Raw genomic sequence first — 18,024 nt, forward strand, 5'->3', positions numbered from 1 at the left:
AAGAAATCATAAAGAAGGAAAGAAATCATATTCACCAGAAATAAATGAAAAAGCAATTAAGGAAACAATAGCAAAGATCAATAAAAATAAAGCTGGTTCCTTGGGAAGATAAAATTGATAAACCATTAGCCAGACCCATCAAGAAAAAAAGGGAGAACACTCAAAGCAATAGAATTAGAAATGAAAAAGGAGAGGTAACAACTGACACTGCAGAAATATGAGAGATTACTACAAGCAACTACATTCCAACAACCTGGAAGAAATGGACAAATTCTTAGAAAACCACAACCTTCTGAGACTGAAACAGGAAGGAATAGAAAATATAAGCAGACCAATCACAAGCACTGAAATTGAGACTGTGATTAAAAATCTTCCAACAAACAAAAGCCCAGGACCAGATGGCTTCACAGGCGAATTATATCAAACATTTAGAAAAGAGCTAACAACTATCCTTCTCAAACTCTTCCAAAATATAGCAGAGGGAGGAACACTCCCAAACTCATTCTATGAGGCCACCATCACCCCGATACCAAAACCAAAGATGTCACAAAGAAAGAAAACTATAGACCAATATCACTGACGAAGATACACGCAAAAATTCTCAACAAAATACTAGCAAACAGAATCCAACAGCACATTAAAGGGATCATACACCATGATCAAGTGAGGTTTATCCCAAGAATGCAAGGATTCTTCAGTATACACATATCACTCAACACGATAAACCATATTAACAAACTGAAGGAGAAAAACCGTATGATCTCAATAGATGCAGAAAAAGCTTTCGACAAAATGTAACACCCATTTATGATAAAAACTCTCCAGAAAGCAGGCACAGAGGGAACTTACCTCAACATAATAAAGGCCATATATGACAAACCCACAGCCAACATCATTCTCAATGGTGAAAAACTGAAAGCATTTCCTCTAAGATCAGGAACAAGACAAGGCTGCCCACTCTCACCACTATTATTCAACACAGTTTTGGAAGTTTTAGCCACAGCAATGAGAGAAGAAAAAGAAATAAAAGGAATCCAAATTGGAAAAGAAGTAAAGCTGTCACTGTCTGCAGATGACACGATACTACAGAGAATCCTAAAGATGCTACCAGAAAACTACTAGAGCTAATCAATGAATTTGGCAAAGTAGCAGGATACAAAATTAATGCACAGAAATCTCTTGCATTCCTATACATCATTTTTCCTAATGATGAAAAATCTCAATGAGAAATTAAGGAAACCCTCCCATTTACCACTGCAACAAAAAGAATAAAATACCTAGGAATAAACCTACCTAAGGAGACAAAAGACCTGTACGCAGAAAACTGTAGACACTGATGAAAGAAATTAAAGATGATACAAACAGATGGAGAGATATACCATGCTCTTGGATTGGAACAATCAACATTGTGAAAATGACTATACTACCCAAAGCAAGCTACAGATTCAATGCAATCCCTATCAAACTACCACTGGCATTTTTCACAGAACTAGAACAAAAAATTTCACAATTTGTATGGAAACACAAAAGATCCCGAATAGCCAAAGCAATCTTGACAGAGAAAAGCAGAGCTGGAGGAATCAGGCTCCCAGACTTCAAACTATACTACAAAGCTACAGTAATCAAGACAGTATGGTACTGGCAGAAAAAGAGAAATATAGATCAATGGAACAGAACAGTAAGCCCAGAGATAAACCCATGCACATATGGTCACCTTATTTTTGCTACAGGAGGCAAGAATATACAATGGAGAAAAGACAGCCTCTTCAGTAAGTGGTGCTGGAAAAACTGGACAGCTACATGTAAAAGAATGAAATTAGAACACTCTCAAACACTATACACAAAAATAAACTCAAAATGGATTAAAGTCCTAAGTGTAAGGCCAGAGACTATAAAACTCTTAGAGGAAAACACAGGCAGAACACTCTATGACATAAATCACAGCAAGATCCTTTTTGACTCATCTCCTAGAGAAATGGAAATAAAAACAAAAATAAACAAATGGGACCTAATGAAACTTAAAAGTTTTTGCACAGCAAAGGAAACCATAAACAAGATGAAAAGACATCCCTCAGAGTGGGAGAAAATATTTGCAAACGAAGCAACTAACGAAGGATTTACCTCCAAAATATACAAGAAGCTCAGGCAGCTCAATACCAAAAAAACAAACAACACAATCCAAAAATGGGTGGAAGACCTAAATTGACATGTCTCCAAAGAAGATATACACATTGCCAACAAACACATGAAAGGATGCTCAACATCACTAATCATTAGAGAAATGCAAATCAAAACCACAATGAGGTATCACCTCACACCAGTCAGAATGGCCATCATCAAAAAATCTACAAACAATAAATGCTGGAGAGGGTGTGGAGAAAAGGGAACCCTCTTGCACTGTTGGTGGGAATGTAAATTGATGCAGCCACTATGGAAAACAGTATGGAGGTTCCTTAAAAAACTAAAAATAGAACTACCATTCGATCCAGCAATCCCACTACTGGGCATATACCCTGAGAAAACCAAAATTCAAAAAGAGTCATGTACCACAATGTTCACTGCAGCTCTATTTACAATAGCCATGACATGGAAGCAACCTATGTGTCCATCAACAGATGAATGGATAAAGAAGATGTGGCACATATATACAATGGAATATTACTCAGCCATAAAAGGAAACAAAATTCAGTTATTTGTAGTGAGGTGATGGACCTAGAGTCTGTCATACAGAGTGAAGTAAGTCAGAAAGAGAAAAAACAAATACTGTATGTTAACACATATATATGGAATCTAAGAAAGAAAAGGTTCTGAAAAACCTAGGGGCAGAACAGGACTAAAGATGCAGATGTAGAGAATGGACTTGAGGACACAGGGAAGGGGAAGGGGAAGCTGGGACAAAGTGAGAGAGTGGCATGGATATATATACACTACCAAACGTAAAATAGATAGCTAGTGGGAAGCAGCCACATAGTACAAAGAGATCAGCTTGGTGCTTTGTGACCATCTAGACGGGTGGGATAGAGACGCAAGAGGGAGTAGATATGGGGATATATGCACATATATAGCTGATTCACTTTGTTGTAAGGCAGAAACCAACACGCCATTGTAAAGCAATTATACTCCAATAAAGATGTGAAAAAAAATGCGTAGTCCAATCTCATTAAACTCTCTTAAATGAACAGGAAAGTTTTGTACAATTTGGCTTCATCTATTTCTTGAGTTTCTTATCCCACTCACTTCTCTTCTTCCATAAGACCCCACCCTGGGACTTCCCTGGTGGTCCAGTGGTTAAGATTCTGAGCTTCCACTGCAGGGACCACAGATTCTACTCCTGGTTGGGAAACTAAGATCCTGCATGTGGCGCAGTGTGGCCAAAAAGAAAGAAAAAAAAGACCCCACCTGTCCTGAGCTACTTTCAGTGTACTCCCCTCATATCTGTATTCTTTCAAAAGAGTATACACCACACTTCCTCAGAGGCTTTTGCTTGGGGCCACCTCCCTTGGAAAAGAAACAAAAGATTATCATAGTGGGGCTCTGAGGTGGGACAACCTAGGTTAGAATACTGGCTTCACAACGTACTTACTATGAACTGAGGGTAAGTTCTTTGACTTTTCCATTTTTCAGTTTACTAATCTGTAAGATGGAGAGAAGAAATAGAGCTGGCCGACTAGAATAGTGCCTGGCAAATAGTAAGCACTCAATAAATATAAGATGAAGTTGCTATTATTATTATATTTTATTTCACTCAGCTAAGATATATTGTTATTCATGGAGGTCTTTTCTGACAATTCACCATATCAGTCTAGACACAGACCACCTTTACCTTAGTTCCTATGGCACATGATACACCTCTCCTTTATAGGATGTGTCATAATTTTCATTAGACAGCTATCTGTATAATCATTTGTTTAATATCTGCCTTCTTGTTTCCCTATCCCCAACCAAACAATAACCTCCATGAAAAGATCTCTTATGTTCAGTACAGTGCCTGGTCTGTGTTTAATAAGGATTTTTAAAATGAGTAAACCTCCACATCTTGCAGATGTTGAAAATGAGGTATAAAAATGATTAGTGCACTTGGCAGTTCCTCAAAAACTTAAACACAGAATTACCATATGACCCAGCAATTTCACTCCAAGGAATCGAAAACATGTGTTCAATAAAAGTCTTACGTACAAATGTTCAAATAACACAAATGTTTCCACAAAAAGTATAAATAACTCAAATGTCCAAGAACTGAGGAATGGAGAAATATGGAATATCCATATAATGGAATATTATTTAGCCATAAAAAGGAACGGCATCCTTATACATGCTACCACATGGATGAACCTTGAAAACATTATGTTAAGTGACAGAAGCCAAACACAAAAGATCACATACTGTATGACTCCATTTTAATGAAATGTCCAGAATAAGCAAATCCATACAGACAGAAAACTGATGAGTGGTTGTCAGGGTCTAGGGGGAGGAGGGAGTGAGGAATGACTGTTTAGTGGTTATGGGATTTCTTTTGGTACACTGAATTGTGTACTTTAAACTAGTCAAAATGGTGACTATTGCTATATGAAATTCACATTAAAAAATAATTAAGAAACAGACTCAAATTCAGAATCCCTGATTTCCAAATACATCTTACTCCTTCTATTACCCATAATGCTTCTCTGATGAGACAAACTCTAATGATTTCTTATAGATGATTCTAGCCTAAGCATAACTGGTGAGAATAAAGGTCAGCCATAGCTATTAGGCCAAAATGACTAAGCCTTAAGTTGGTGATAGGGAAGAAAAAGAAAGTGATCTCCCATCTTTGAGAATAAGCATTCTCAAGAAGGCAAGTGTCAATCTGGCCATTAATAAGCTAATTATCTTCACAAGGTCCTGCTGCCATCACTTATGTTGAAAATAGCTATTATGCCAATTCTCACCGTAGAAGGCAGCTCTTTATCAAGGTAAAAAAAAAAAAGACTTTTACTGAATGCCATCTATATATACATTCTGAGCACAGGGTCAGAAGCATTTAAACGCCCTTGAGTTTTGGGATAATTCTATGCTTTTACAAAAGAGATAACTAGAGAGCTGTGCTTTGAAACCAGGTAACTTTAAACACAGGATTTTTTTTTTTTAGTATGCCCAGTACTTTAGTATACTTACACTAAACATATAATACTTATATGTCTTATACTTATATAGCACCCTGAATAAGTCAACAATATTATGCTTCAATTTAGGACTAATGATGAAATATTTTTCTTTAAAAAGGGTTTTTTCTCCCCCTGACAAACCAATTATAGGTAAGTATAAAGAATGAAATAAAAATCACCTTTAACCCTATTGCTCAGGAGGAATAACCACTCAAGATTTTTATGAATCTAGACTCTTTCCTCTTCTTTTCTGTAAAGGTATGATATATAATTTTAAATAGAAAATTCACTACATATTATTTCATATCTTAGTTTTTTAAAACTAACATTATAGGCATTTTCCAATGTATTAAAATAATTCATAAATCTTTTTAAAAGCTGCTATTACGTTCCATCTTCCCCTACTGGTAGGCTTTTTGGGTTGTAGGATTATGACAATGGGATGATTAACAACTTTATAAAAAAACTCTGCTCAAATTTCTGGTCATAAAAAGAAATGTAACATATACTATGAGCTGAATTCATGTAATCACAATCAAAGGTCAAAATGATCTTAAAATCATGTCTGGCTCATCTCCTTCTTTTATCAGAGTTTGACTCTAACTCTACCTTGAAAACACATCCAAAATCCAACCATTTCTCACTACCTCCTCGGCTACAGTCTTGGATCAAACCAACATCATTTCTCTTCTGTTTTAATAGTCTCGCCATCTCCTTGCTCCCACTTAGTCTCTTTTTAATATGAGCAGTCAGAGCAATCCTCTATGACCAAGTCATTCCTCTGCTCAAAATCCTCTCATGACTCTATCTTAGAATAAAAGCCAAAAACCTTAATGGCCTATTAAGCCTGACACAATCAGCTTCACGCAGCCCTCCAACACCCTTCTCTGCTTCCCTTCAATCTGGAACTTCACATTTATAGTTCAAAAACATTATTAAAAGTTTAATAATTATCAGTAATTTAATCCCTATATATATACACTTTACCTTATTAATTACCAAAGCTTGACAAATTATTTCATTTTGCATTTCAATGAGACGAGGAAATTATTTTCAGTGTGAACTTGAGTTCTGATCCCTTAAGCATATATTTTAAAACGGACAGTATTCTATACATTTGTGATTAATTTCCTACTTAGAATACTGAAGTAGTGTTTTTCTGTTTCATCGTAGAGAAATGATGGGGGGGGAGCATTAATTTACTCCACCATGAGACATACAACTTTAAAGTCACATGTTTTCAAAGCATTCTCCATAAACTCTCTGTAGACTGCCTTAAAAATAAATACAACCTTGGGGGTAAGCAAAGATTTCGTAAGTAGCAATAGTCATAAATGAGGGAAAATAAGGAATTAGATGCCATTAAAATAAAAACTTCTGTTCACCAAACATCATTCAGAGAGAATAAAGGTAAGCCACACATTGGGGAAAATAGTTGTAATACATATATCTAACAAAAGACTCATATGAGAATATTTTAAGAATTCTTAGAAAGTAATTAACAAATAGACAAAATAACAAAATTTTAATAATGAGAAAGTGACTTGAATGGGCGCTTCGTAAAAAGCGATATCCAAGGAAAGGTGTCTGACATCATTACCCATCAAGGAAATGCAAATTAAAACCACCATGAGATATCCCTATATACCCACCAAAATGGCTAAAATTAGAAAAGACTAGTGATACAAGTGTGAACAAGGACTAGAGCAGTCACACATAACTAGGAGAAGCGGAGGTACAACTACTCTGGAAAAGTAGATACTCTGGCAGTACCTATTGTAAGGCTAAAAATCTCACTCTTCAGTATATACCCAAAAGAAATCAGTGCATATCTACCCAGACACTTCTGGAATATTCTTTGTAGTTTTTTCACAGTAGTCAAAACCAAACAAACAAACCAAAAAAACTCCAAGTATCTATTATCAGGAGAATGAAATACTACATAGCAAAAACAAAACAAACCTAAAAACATACATATATACTTAACAACATGCACATACCTCAAAGAAACACATTACATTAACTGAAGCCGATACACACTCAGAAAAAGAACATGCTACACAATTCTATTTAAATGAGGTTCAAAAACAGGTAAAATTAACTGGTGGTGACAGAAGTCAGAATAGGTAGTGGGGGTGAGATGGATACTGTCTGGGAAGGGTCACAAGGATGAATATTCTGGGTACTGGAAAAATTCTGTACCTTGATCTGGGTGGTTAATAAAACATATTTCTAAAGTAAATGTACTTTACACACTTTATTGAATTTATTTTAGAACTTAATTCAAAAAGTAAAAACAAAAACCAATGCACAGCAAATTGAACTGATTATAATTAAATAAAAATGATGTATTTCCACTGTAAAAGACGAGATGCTCTACTATGCTGTGATTAATACACATATCAAAGTTTAGTTTGTCTCTTGCCTCAGATGGTACAAATCATCTGAGGGTCTACACAGCTTCACAAGCCTATGTGATAGAATGTAAAAAATAATCGTCTGACTTGGATGCTTGGAATATTCATTCTTCTTGGAGCAGCACAGACTTACAGGACTACATTTACTTTGCTCTGGATCCATTCAATTACTTGGTTTTATGTAATATTTACAATTATAATATTATAAAAGCACTGGCTTACCATTTCGTGACTAAACCTACTGACAAAACATAAAAGAAACTGTTCCAGAATAGATTTAAGTATAAAGTTGACAATATAAAGTAATTATGTATCTAACAGAAATTAGGGGGTAGAAGAGATTAAAGGTGAATGACAGCACAGAGGCAGCAATTTCCTCACCTTACATAGTAAGTAGTTAAGATTTACTGCTTAAAGTTGATGGAACAGGAAATAACTATCGAAGAATAGCTTTTAAGTTATATTATCTAATTTAAGACAATCTATTTTTAAAAGAACATTTCTGCCCTTTTCAGACAAGTGAGGAATTAGCCAATAGAGGTATGGATTATCAATACCAAGATCCTAAGATACATTTTTTAAAAATCTTTTTTTATAATTGAAGTATACTTGACTTACAATGTTGTGTTAATTTCTGCTGTAGAGCAAAGTGATTCAGTTATATATATATATATATATATATATATATATATATATATATATATATATACACACATTATTTTTTTATATTCTTTCCATTACAGTTTATCACAGGATATTGAATATAGTTCCCTGCGTTATATAGTAGGACCTTGTTGTTTATCCATTCTATACGTAATAGTTTGCATCTGTTAACCCCAGACTCCCAAGCCATCCCTCCCCCATGCCCCCTCCCCTTGGCAACCACAAGTCTGTTCTCTAAGTCTGTTTCTCTTTGGTAGATAAATTAATTTGTGTCATATTTTAGATTCCACATATAAGTCATATCATATGGTATTTGTCTTTCTCTTTCTGACTTACTTCACTTAGTATGATAATCTCTAGGTCCATCCATGTTGCTTGAAATGGCATTATTTCATTCTTTTTTATGGCTGAGTAGTATTCCACTGTATATATGTACAACATCTTCTTTATCCATTCATCTGTTGACGGACATTGAGGTTGTTTCCATGTCTTGGCTATTGTAAATAGTGCGCTATGAACACAGGGGTTCATGTATCTTTTTGAATTACAGTTCTGTCTGGACATATGCCCAGGAGTGGGATTGTTGAATCATATGGTAACTCTATTTTTAGTTCATTTTTTAAAATCTTATGTATCACTTAAAGCTTTAAAAAAAAATCATCTGGAATAATTTTGCTAGAACTGAGTGGCAATGAGTGTCTGTCATCATCTCTGCTTATCTGTTTCTAAAAACCCCCATATATGAAAATAAACCATTCCATTTTTTAGACACACCCTGCAGGATGCTGAATCAGAACATCACAATTCTAGATATGTGTTAATGATAACAATGATTGGTCAAGGTGTGACTAAATACATTACTTGCAGGTCTTTAAAGATTAAACAGATACAAGTTTACCTTTATCATCCCTAAGATTACTAGAGAAGCTATACACAGAAAAAGAAATTTAGGCCCCAAACAACTACATAAAAAAACTAACCTACTGTGAGTTCACTGGTGGCCTAGTGGTTAGGATTATAGGCTGTCCCTACCGTGGCATGGGTCCAATCCCTGGTCGGGGAACTAAGATCCCACAAGCTGCACGGTGCAGCCAAAAAAAAAAAAAAACCACAAACCACTAACCAACTACTAGTATGAACAGAAAGAGACAAAGATTTATTCAGTCTCAAGTGATAAATAATTTAGATAAATAGTTTAAATTAATCTCATGAAAGCATCAAAGAAGGGGAGCCCCACTTAGCCAAATAGCCCTAATGGTATCATAGCACAAATCAATCACTGGAGTTAGCAATGATAACATACGCTTATGAAAGCAGGGAGAATAATATATTTCCAGTTACTTATTCAAGGACACGGGCCTATTACACACCCATTGCGAAGGAGTAAAAAGGTGAATCCAATGAATCACTAATCTTAAGAAGTGAGTCTAAGAAGCACTGAACGATCAGTGAATAATTTCTGTGTAGTATTTTACCAAGGTTAAAGTCACACATCCTGAATGGAAATAAGAAAAGAATTCAGTCAACATAAATAGGGTACCTGGGGTCAACTTACAGCCTAAGAAAGAATACAGACAAGGATACAGGCAATTACAAAAGTGCAGGGTAAGGGAAATATGGAGGAGCTAAGGAACACATAGGATGTCTATCCAAACCCAAATTAAAATGAGTTAAACTGAGGTGTTAAGAATGACTAAGATGATGAGTAGATTAAGAGAACTGAAGAGTAAAACAGAAAGCGAGTACTGCTTGTAAGAAACAAAGTCAAGAGACAGTAGGAAAAAAAAGTAAAAAAAATCCTACCAAACCAAATGCAAATAAAATGCACAGTACTTTCAAGAAACCAAGCTCTACGTGGCTAGAATAATGTGAGAAAAGGTGAGGCAAAACATGAAGTTGCATAGGTAAGCAATATAGGACAACGAAAGCCATTTGTGAAGAAGAACTGGAAGGTGGTAACACTGGGTATAAGGGAACCACTTAGGAGCTAGTTGCAGATTCCCAGCTAAGACAAGATGATGGCGTGAATCAGGTTAATGGCAGTAGAAACAGAGAGAAATGGATGGATTTAAAGGTAATTAGGATGTGGAATTTACAGAATTTCGTGCAAGGATGACTGCAAAATGCAGGAGAAAAGTGAATCAGAGATATCACCAAGGTTTCTCATTCAGGCAAATCTTTAACACCAAGTGATGCCATTATATGATACTGAGAAGCAAAAAGAATGATTCTGGTGGTGGTAAAGGTAGTAGGAGGGCTGGACAAGATAAAGCCAGAGTAATGTACAAATGAAGATGCCTGATAGGCACTAGGATATATGGGTCCCAAGATCAAAAAAGAGTGTTAATCTGGAGATATAAATTTGAGAATTTCCAGGGCTTCCCTGGTGGCACAGTGGTTAAGAATCTGCCTGCCAATGCAGGGGACACAGGTTCGAGCCCTGGTCCGGGAAGATTCCACATGCGATGGAGCAACTGAGCCCATGTGCCACAACTACAGAGCCTGTGCTCTACAGCCTGCGAGTCACAACTACTGAGTCTGTGTGCCACAACACTGAAGCCCACGCCCAGAGCCTGTGCTCTGCACGCAAGAGAAGCCACTGCAATGAGAAGCCTGCACGCCACAACAAAAAGTAGCCCCTGCTCCCGCAACTAGAGAAAGCCCGTGCACAGCAACGAAGACCCAATGCAGCCAAAAAAAATAAAATAAATTTTTTTTTAAAAATTGGGAATTTCCAATGTATGCCTAGGGAGAGTGTATAAAGTGCATAGAGTGAGAATAGTGGGACAGACAGACCCCAAGGAGCACTCTTTTAGGAAAAGGCAGATAAACGTGATTTTGTAAAGTAAGAGTAGAACTAGAGTAGGCCTAGGGTGGTGGCCTTAGGAGTACATGGCTAAGGTGAAGGGGATTTTCCTGGAAACGAGTAGATCACAGAAATGAAAGGCTATGGCAAGAGTTTTCAAACATAAGTATGCATCAGAACCATACTAAGACAGCTTGTCATTCATAATGCTGGGCCCTGTCCCCAGAGTTTCTGATTCAGTAAGTCTGGAGCTGGGCCTGAAAATATGCATTCTCTTAACAAGCTCCTAGGTGATGTTGATGCTGCTGGTCGGGGGACCACACTTGTAGAACTACAGGGCTAGGGTGTAGAATGAACTACACGTATGGGCACTGAAATCACACTGGATGACAGCAAGCCTTGGGAGAAAGAAAAGATTGTGCTTGAGGTGACAGCACTACAAATAATTAAATGGGACAGACCAAGATGTCAAGCAGAGAAAAGCACAAAGGACCATGATACAGCTGGACAACAAGACTCAAAGGATTTATGGATTTTAAAGTGAAGAAGCGAAATGGTCTGAAAACAGCATTTGGGACCAAGGGGAACAATGACTTTACCTCTTGACCATAAAATACAAAGGGGAAAACACGCTAGCTTCAAATTGAGAGGGCTAAAGGGTAATATGTCTTCAGGAAGAATCAGGTTTCAGTTTCAAGTTCCAAATGAGTTTAATTCAAATTAAAACAAGAAACCATTTTTAAAATCTCTCAGGTTGGAAATTTTTAAAAAACTGATAATCCATCACTGGGAAGGATTCAGTTCCTTTCATACTAAGAAAAAAAAAAGCATATTTCAGTTATGGATCTTAAGATTTTTTTTAAAATAAATTTATTTATTTATTTATTTTGGTTATGTTGGGTCTTCATTGCTGCACGCAGGCTTTCTCTAGATGCAGCAAGTGGGGGCTACTCTTCATTGCGGTGTGCAAGCTTCTCATTGCGGTGGCTTCTCTTGTTCTGGAGCACAGGCTCTAGGCGCGAGGGCTTCAGTAGCTCTGGCACACAAGCTCCGTAGTTGTGGCTCACAGGCTCTAGAGGGCAGGCTCAGTAGCTGTGGCACAAGAGCTTAGCTGCTCTGCGGCATGTGGTATCTTGCAGGACAAGGGCTCGAACCTACGTCCCCTGCATTGGCAGGCAGAGTCTTAACCAGTGCGCCACCAGAGAAGTCCAGATCTTAAGATTAAACATGAAAAACTGCACTTTCTCTCATTTAATTAACCTTTTAAATTCTAAAAGAAAGAAATTATTTATTTAAAAGAAAGAATATGGAAGATATAGCATACAACTATTTAAGGTAAAATGTGGACGTGCACCAGCATGCACATCCAAAGAGCTCAAGAAACCCCAAAGAGGATAAGCACAAGGAGAACCACATCTAGATATATCATAGTCAAAACTGTTTTAAGCCAAAGACACAGCAAATCCTGAAAGTAGCAAACAGGGGACAAAAATATCATTAATAGCTAACTTATCAGAAACAATGGAGGCAAGAAGGCAGTACAATGACATATTCAAAGTGATGAAACTATTAAACAAAAAGCCAAAGAGCATATACATTTGTAGAAATCACCAAACTGCGTTACAAAAAGGTTCCAACAGTATACTCCCCATTGTACTATATGCTCACTCATATTAGATATTACCAAATTCTTTCTTATCAGTCCTAATAACCTTCTATGATGAAACTCATCATAAACTGTCAAACTCTTTCCATCCTCATCTCTAGTAACTGCTACTCTGTGCTCTAGCTACTACAGAATACATAACAGAGAAGTTCATGGACTATTTAAAAAATATTGGCATCCCTTCTTTAATATTACCCTCCACTCCCTCAACCCAAAATTTTACTCTTTGATATTACTCCCTAAGTAAAGCTTCCCTAAATTCTTCAGGTAGAGTAATTTGCTTCTTTGTAAATGTACTTTATATATACATTTATACATAAAACTTAAACTATGCATTTTATTTATTTATTATTATGAACCTCTTAGAGAAAGGAAATGTATCGTAATTTTTTTGTTGTTCTCCTGTGTATATGTGCTAATGAGTAGGTTCCCAGTAAATGTTTGTGGAATGAATGAAAAGATACAATGACCTATGCTGATGAAATGTACTGATGAAAGAATACAAAGAATTAAAGTATCAGGGGACAAGATAAAGAAGGCTGCAAGAATGGCAGTACTTTAAGATGATACATGTTTATGTTTGTTAGCTTAAAACAATAATGGAAATAAGATTTACTGAAAGATAGAAATAGTATTAACACAAGCTGACAACAACAGTAAATATATTTTAGTAAACCAAAGTAGGTTGGGATTAACAAAGTGGAATCAGTGGCTTTATAAACTGTACTGGTTAAACCAATTTATGGCTTCATTAGATTAAGAAATTTGCTCACTAAAGCACATGGTTGCCTTTACTTTTATTACCTTCAAATCCCAGTGCTTAAACACAGACATACCTTTATATAGGCAATTATTCAGGACTAATTATACAATTTGACTGTGGATCATTTAGGCCCTCATATGTTTATCTTCCTAGACTGAAATCAATTAGGTAGCCTGAGGTCATGAAAACAGCACTGACTCAGGAATTAAACAACCTGGGATTTTACCCCATGTATAGGAGCTAACTATGCTTGTTTCTTCAAGTTTCTTTCTCTACTTCAAAAGGGAACATTTCACAAGGCCAGTAGATAGCCAACAGCCTCCAGCTGCGGTCTTTGGGATCTGTAGCAGTGTTCCAGCTGAGGCCACATTCCCCCTGGTTAGCTCCCAGTGACAGACTGAGCATGACAATGGTACCAGGGCCTGGCCATTTCTGCTTGCTGAGGTATTCCTCTGTGGGAAACCTATGCACTGGAGTTCCCCACAGGGTTAACAGAGACTCTCACAGCTGCAACATAGTCTGAGTCTCTTCCTATTGAATCCTCCTTCCTTCTTTCTCTCATTTAACAAGTGTCAGAACTGTATCATGGTCTGTCTAGTGCTCCTCCTCCTCTTTATCCTACACAGATGCTATCCCACAATAAATCGCCTTCCCTTTTAACTTTGTCTTGGCATCTGCTTCCCAGAAGACATCAACTGACACACTGACATATCCTATTCTCCAACCACAAGGTTTACTGAAATCTAGCTATCATGTACTGCCAACTTTACCAGAATACTGCCTGGGCATTTAACCAGGTTACAAACAGGCTTGTGTACTACAAAGGAATATAGATTAGAAAGTCTCTTCAGACACTAAAAATTTTACCTCCTCTATGGTGTTGAGCGAAAATTAATTTGGTTTAACCAACTAATCAATATTCAACATGCAGAATCTATCAAAAGTACTTACATAACTGTGTTGTCATCCACTAAGATATCACAACCATGAGCAGGACACGAAATAGTCTGAAAAAGATCAAAATTTAAACTATGTCTTCATTCAACAAATATTTACTGAATGTTTACCATTGCCAGGAACTTTGCTAGGTGCTGAGGATACCTTAACATTTACAGGACCTTAATCACTCCCTTTCTATTAAAGAAAACGTGTGTGTGTATGTGTATCACCATAAAGTAAGTAAAACTGCTAACCCAAACAACTGGTTTTTCAATATAAAATTTGACTGGCAAAAGCAAGAGATATGACAAAAATTCTCAACAAGTTTAGCCTGATAAATACAAATGTTAATGCCTGCTGAGAAAATACTACCTGGACTGGATCTTTAACTGGAATGCCTCATTGTAAATAGAAAAAAGTCTCAATTATCTTTTAGTTGTTTTAATCTAGAAAAAAAGTCCACATGCAATTCACAACCCAGAATGCTTCATCTGTTTATATTTGTGTAAGGGTCTAAACACTATAAGAAATTCAAGAAAAACTCAGAAACAAATTAGCATTTTTACCTGTCCCATGCCTTCTTCCATTATTTTGGTAGTTAAATATTCGCTCCAGCACTGCATACAAAACTTATGTCCACATTCAAGGCCAGTGAAATACTGCAACAAAAATAATACATGGACTTTGAAAATACATTATCAGGAGAATCACTATATATAGTGACTCAGTAAGGCTCTACTAGGTCACATTTCTCGCAGTGGCCAAAATGTCCAATTTGACATGACTAGATGGGTTCCTAAAATGAACTTCTAGGTGGTGAAATCTATACATGCAAATTCATTGAACACAAAACACCTAATTAATGAGAAGTGCATCTGCAGTAGATATTTATAATTTTTAGGAAAGGCACAAAACAAGTTTGTACCAATAAGCATATGAAAAGATGCTCAATATCCTTAGTCATCAGGGAAATGTAAATCAAAGCCACAGTGAGACATCACTTCACACCCACTAGGACAGCTATAATCAAAAAGACATAATAAAAGCATTGACAAGCATGTAGAGAAATCAGAACTTTCATACACTGCTGGTGGGAATGTAAAATGCTACAGGAACTTTGGAAAACACTGGCATTTTCTCAAAAAATTAAACAGAGGGCTTCCCTGGTGGCGCAGTGGTTGAGAGTCCGCCTGCCGATGAAGGGGACACGGGTTCGTGCCCTGGTCCGGGAAGATCCCACATGCCACGGAGCAGCTAGGCCCGTGAGCCATGGCCGCTGAGCCTGCGCGTCCGGAGCCTGTGCTCCGCAACAGGAGAGGCCACAACAGTGAGGCCCGCGTACCGCAAAAAAAAATTAAAAATTAAATATACCATATGATCCAACAACTCCACTCCTAGGTATATACCCAACAGAAATGAAAACATACATCCCACATAAAAACTTGTACACAAATGTTCACAGCAGCATTATCAACAATAACCCAAAAGTGGAAACAACTCTAATGTCCATCAACTGACAAAATGTGAAATATCAATAATAACAGAATATAATTCAGCCATAAAAGGGAGCAAAGTATTGATACATACTATAATGTGGACGAACCTTGAAAACATGCTAAGTGAAATAAGCCAATCACAAAAGAGCACATACTGTTTGATTCCACTTATATGAAATGTCCATAACATGTAAATTCATAGAGAAAGAAAGTAGATTTGTGGTTGCTCAGGGCTGGGAAGCTTAGGAAGGAATGAGAAGTGACTGTAAAAGGAACAGGTCTTTGGGGGGTTACTAAAATGTTCCAAAATTAATTGTGGTAATGGCTGAACAACTCTGTGACTGAAGACCACTTTAAATAGGCAAGTTGTAAGGTATGTGAATTCATCTTAATAAAGCTGTTATTTTATTTTTTATTTTTATTTTTTGGCCATGCCACGTGGCTTGTGGGATTCTTAGTTCCCCAACCAGGGACTGAACCTGGCCCACGGCTGTGAAAGCACCAAGTCCTAACCACTGGACCGCCAGAGAGCTCCCAAAGCTGTTATTTTTCAAATGTGACACAAATACAGCACTTAATGGAGCTGCATGGAACATGGCCAACCTAGAAAATAAAATGCTATGGAAACCAAAATATTTACTCAGAATAATAGTAACATTTGAATAATAGTAACATTTTGGTCTAATCTTATACTACTTATATGATTTGAAATACTATCTGTTTGACGGCTGGTTAAATGAAGGATACTACTATCTTCTATAATGGGATATTAAAAGCAGGTACTTTAAATAATATTAAGAGAGTCTAGAGGACTGTATTTTCAAAAGACAAATAATGGTTATCATACTTTATTTTTTTTTAATTTTTTAAATTCTTTTTCTTTTCTTTTTTTTAGATTTTCTTTCTTTTTTTTTTTGGCTGCGTTGGGTCTTCGCTGCTGTGCGCGGGCTTTCTCTAGTTGCAGTGAGCAGGGGCTACTCTTCACTGCAGTATGCGGGCTTCTCCTTGTGGTGCCTTCTCTTGTTGCAGAGCACAGGCTTCAGTAGTTAAAGAACACAGGCTCAGTAGTTGTGGCTCATGGGCTCTAGAGCGCAGGCTCAGTACCTGTGGTACACGCTTAGTTGCTCCGCAGCATGTGGGATCTTCCCGGACCAGGGCTTAAACCTGTGTCCCCTGCATTGGCAGGCGTATTCTTAACCACTGCACCACCAGAGAAGTCCAATGGTTATCATATTTTAGTTAAGAATATTTTACAATATTTACTACCAATTTTTTTTTTTTTTTTTTTTTTTTGCGGTACACGGGCTTCTTACTGTTGTGGCCTCTCCCATTGCGGAGCATAGGCTCCAGACGCACAGGCTCAGCGGCCATGGCTCACGGGCCCAGCCGCTCCACGGCATGTGGGATCCTCCCAGACCAGGACACGAACCCGCATCCCCTGCATCGGCAGGCAGACTCTCAACCACTGCGCCACCAGGGAAGCCCTACCAAATTATTTTTAAATGAGTAAGTAATACAGGCTGATGTTAAAGACAATTATTTAACAATATGAGTTTATGTTGGAAAAATAAGTCTCCCTCATCCCCATCCTTCTCTACCTTGTCCTCTACCTCTCTACCCAGAAGTAATCACTATTTCCAATATCTTACATATTATATTCTTCCAGAGATGTTCTAATGTACACAGGTACACACACAGTAAAAGTACCACAAACTTTCTTCTGCATCTTGGTTTTCTTCATTATTATTACCTTTGTGATTGTGAATGTGTATCAGAAAAAATTTGTACAAGTGAAATAGTAACAGTATAAATTTAGAATTTGATTATTACAAAGCTTTGTTCATAGGGGCTGTTGCAATTTATACTATAGAAGAGAACCTTGGTGGGAATATGACCTTGGTGACCCTTGCTGACCCAGGTCAAAACTTTGGTGACCCATGTCAAAACAGTGTATTATCCAACTCCTTGATCTCTGCCAATCTAACAGGTGAAAATGAAGTAACTACCATTAGTTTTCATTTTAATTTCTTTTTATGAGTGAAGTTTAAACATATGAAAGAAGATTTAAGGCTATATATTTCTTTTTCTGTGAAATTTCTTCTCCTATTTTGCCCATTTTTCCTCTGAGCT

At 37.0% G+C, this 18,024-nt stretch overlaps 1 protein-coding gene across 1 annotated transcript in view; it reads right to left on the minus strand.

Annotated features, from left to right (window-relative positions):
* ARIH1 (ariadne RBR E3 ubiquitin protein ligase 1) overlaps positions 1–18,024 on the minus strand; it is a 130,297-nt gene that overhangs the window by 36,169 nt on the left and 76,104 nt on the right. The window contains exons 4-5 of the mRNA XM_079912267.1: positions 14,965–15,057; positions 14,411–14,466 (exon numbers count right to left, since the gene is read on the minus strand). Coding sequence (XP_079768393.1) covers positions 14,411–14,466; positions 14,965–15,057 — 149 coding nt within the window. The remainder of the gene's footprint in view (positions 1–14,410; positions 14,467–14,964; positions 15,058–18,024) is intronic.

Source organism: Stenella coeruleoalba, assembly GCF_951394435.1.
Source record: "Stenella coeruleoalba genome assembly, chromosome: 2".
Classification (NCBI taxonomy): Eukaryota; Metazoa; Chordata; class Mammalia; order Artiodactyla; family Delphinidae; genus Stenella; species Stenella coeruleoalba.